Genomic DNA, 2,834 nt, shown 5'->3' with positions numbered 1-2,834 from the left:
CTCTGTCTCTCTCTCCCTTCCCTCTCTCTCTTCCTCTCTCCCTGTCTCTGTCTCTCTCTTCCTCTCTCTCTGTCTGTCTCTGTCTGTCTCTGTGTCTGTGTGTGTGTGTGTGTAGATATAGATACTTTTGTTCTATTATTCCTTTTCTCTACAAAACCTTGACTAATACACTCTATGATAAAATTTGAAGACACTGAAAAAAAATGATGAAGACACCAGAAGATAAAAAGACCTTTTATGCTCATGAGCAGAAAAATTAATCTTGTGAAAACAAAAATGTCCTACTGAAAAAAGTCTGCAGATTCATTGATGGTTTTAGGGTCATTCTTTAAAGATATAGATAAGACAATCTCAAAATTTATATGGAAACCCAAACAACTAAAAAGAATTTCTGAACAAAAGGTACCATCATCCATAATTTCAAATTACATTACAAAGCTATGGTAATAAAAAATTAAATGAATAAAACCATGGCACTGTCAACAAAACAGACACATAGATCAGTGAAACAGAGTATAGAACCCAGATATAAATCCATAGAACTACAGCTACCCAAATGTGGTGGTCAGAATAAGAATAGCCTCCATAAGTTCATCTATTTGAATGTTTAATCCTCACGGCCTAGCTCTATTTGAGAAAAATTAGGAGGTGTGGCCTTTTTAAAGGAAGTGTGTCACTGGAGGTGGACTTTGTGGTTCCAAAAGCCTATGCCAGGTCCAATTGTCCTGCAGTCTGCAGATCAGGATGTAACTCAAAACTACTGCTCCAGCAACATATGTGCCACCATTCTCCCTGACATGATAATAATGGACTAAGTCTCTGAAACTGGAACAAGCCCCTAGTTAAATGCATTCCTTTTTAAGAGTTACCTTGGTTATGATGTCTCTTCACAGGACCATAACAGTGACTAAGACAATGTTCTAAAATAGTTTTATGTCAACTTAACACAGGCAAAAGTCATTTGAAAGGACAGAATCTCAAGAAAATGCGTCAAAGACATTTGCTCAACTATGTCCATAGCAGCTTTATTCATAATAGTCAGAAAATGGAAACAACCTAGATGCCCCTCAACCAATGAATGAACTTTTTAATGTGATATGTTTACATAATAGAATATTTCTTAGCTGATCAAAAAATTATATCACAAAATTTTCAGGCAAATAAATGGAACTACAAAAACTCATCCTACATAAGGTAACTCACACCTGGAAAGACAAACATGGTATGTACTCATGGATATTGGCTGTAAAGTAATGGATAATGATGCTATAATCCACAGACCCAAAGAAGCTAACTAACAAGAAGAGCTTACGAGAGGGAAAAGGGATCTTTCTGGGAAGGGGAAATACAATAGATCTTGAAGGTGGACTTGGTGAGGGTAGGGATGGAAATAATAAGGATCAGGTACAGGAGGATGAAGGGAAAGAGTACTGGGAGAGACACTTGGAATTGGAGAACATTTTAGAAGTAAGGTAGTAACCTAGTACAATGGAAATACCATGGAATCTATGAGAGTGACACTATCAAAGACTCTTGGTTAGGGGGCACATGGAGCCTGAACTGGCTATCCTCTGTAATCAGGCAAGGCCTCAAGTGGAGCGATTGTGACACCAACACAGCCCCAAAACCTCTGACCCACGGTATATCATGCCTAAAGCATGTTTTGGGACTGGAACCTAGCATAATCTTAATCAGACAAACCAGAGAGACTTCAAGTAGCAACTGATGGAAGCAAATGCAGAGGTCCCTAACAAAATGTTGGGCAGAGTCCTGCAGAGGAAGGGGAGGAAAGATGGGAGGAGTCAAAGTGATCAAGGACACCACAAGAACTCAGCCCACAAAATCAACTGACCAGGACTCAAGAGGGCCTACAGAAATCAGGGAGCCTGGCTGAGTCTGACCTAGGGCCTCTACATATATATTATGTTTGTGTAGCTCAGTGTCCTTGTAGGATTCCTAACACTGGGAGCAGGGCTATCTCTGAATCTTTTACCTGTATTTGAGACCCTTTTCCTCATACTGGGTGGCCTTGTCCAACCTCGATGTGAGAATATGAGTCTGCTCTTAATTATAGCCTATTATGCCATATTTGTTTAATGTCCCTGAAAGTCCTGCTCTCTTCTGATGAAAGGGGAAGGCAGAATAAATCTGAAGGAAAGAGGAAATGGGGAAGGGGAAACTGCAGTCAAGATGCAATGTATGAGAAAACAATATATAAAAAGGAAAAATTTTAAAGAATTGTCTAGTATGTGCATATGTATATTACAAAATGATTAAATCAGGATAATGAGTGTATCTATCACCTCTAATATTTGTTATATCTGTGTGATGAGGATATTCAGAGTCCTCTCTCCTAGTTATTTAGAAATAATACTATATTATTATCATTACATAAAGTCTACTTTATAAACTTTGTAAAATTCTACTGGCATTATTCTACTGTTATCTTCTGTGAGATCAACATGATCAGAGTTCATGTGAGGGAACTCACATAGAATTTCCTCTTCTGTGCTTAGCATTTCATCCCTCTAAGGATAAGCCCCTAGCAATTAACATTGATGTTTCTCTTTTATTGTCTCTTATTTATTTATTTACAATCCAGATTTTATTCCCCACCCTGTCTACCCCTCCAACTGTTCCACATCTCATACCTCCTCCCTATACCTCTGTATCCACGAGGATGCCCCCACCACCCAACCAACCAAACCTATAAACTCCCTGGGACCTCCAGTCTCTTGAGGGTTAGGTGCATCTTCTCTGACTGAACCCAGACCTGGCAGTCCTCTGCTGTATATGTGTTGAGGGCCTCATATTAGCTTGTACATGCTGCCTTG

At 39.1% G+C, this 2,834-nt stretch overlaps 1 protein-coding gene across 1 annotated transcript in view; it reads right to left on the bottom strand.

Moving 5' to 3' along the window:
• LOC116072195 (olfactory receptor 145) overlaps nt 1–1,018 on the bottom strand; it is a 3,934-nt gene extending 2,916 nt beyond the window's left edge. Inside the window, exon 1 of the mRNA XM_031343512.1 lies at nt 999–1,018. Within this exon, the coding sequence (XP_031199372.1) occupies nt 999–1,018 (20 nt within the window). The remainder of the gene's footprint in view (nt 1–998) is intronic.
• Nucleotides 1,019–2,834: the final 1,816 nt, after the last annotated feature.

This window comes from Mastomys coucha, unplaced genomic scaffold (genome assembly GCF_008632895.1).
Source record: "Mastomys coucha isolate ucsf_1 unplaced genomic scaffold, UCSF_Mcou_1 pScaffold23, whole genome shotgun sequence".
In the NCBI taxonomy this organism is placed as follows: domain Eukaryota; kingdom Metazoa; phylum Chordata; class Mammalia; order Rodentia; family Muridae; genus Mastomys; species Mastomys coucha.
This window is presented reverse-complemented; position numbering and strand designations above follow the sequence as displayed.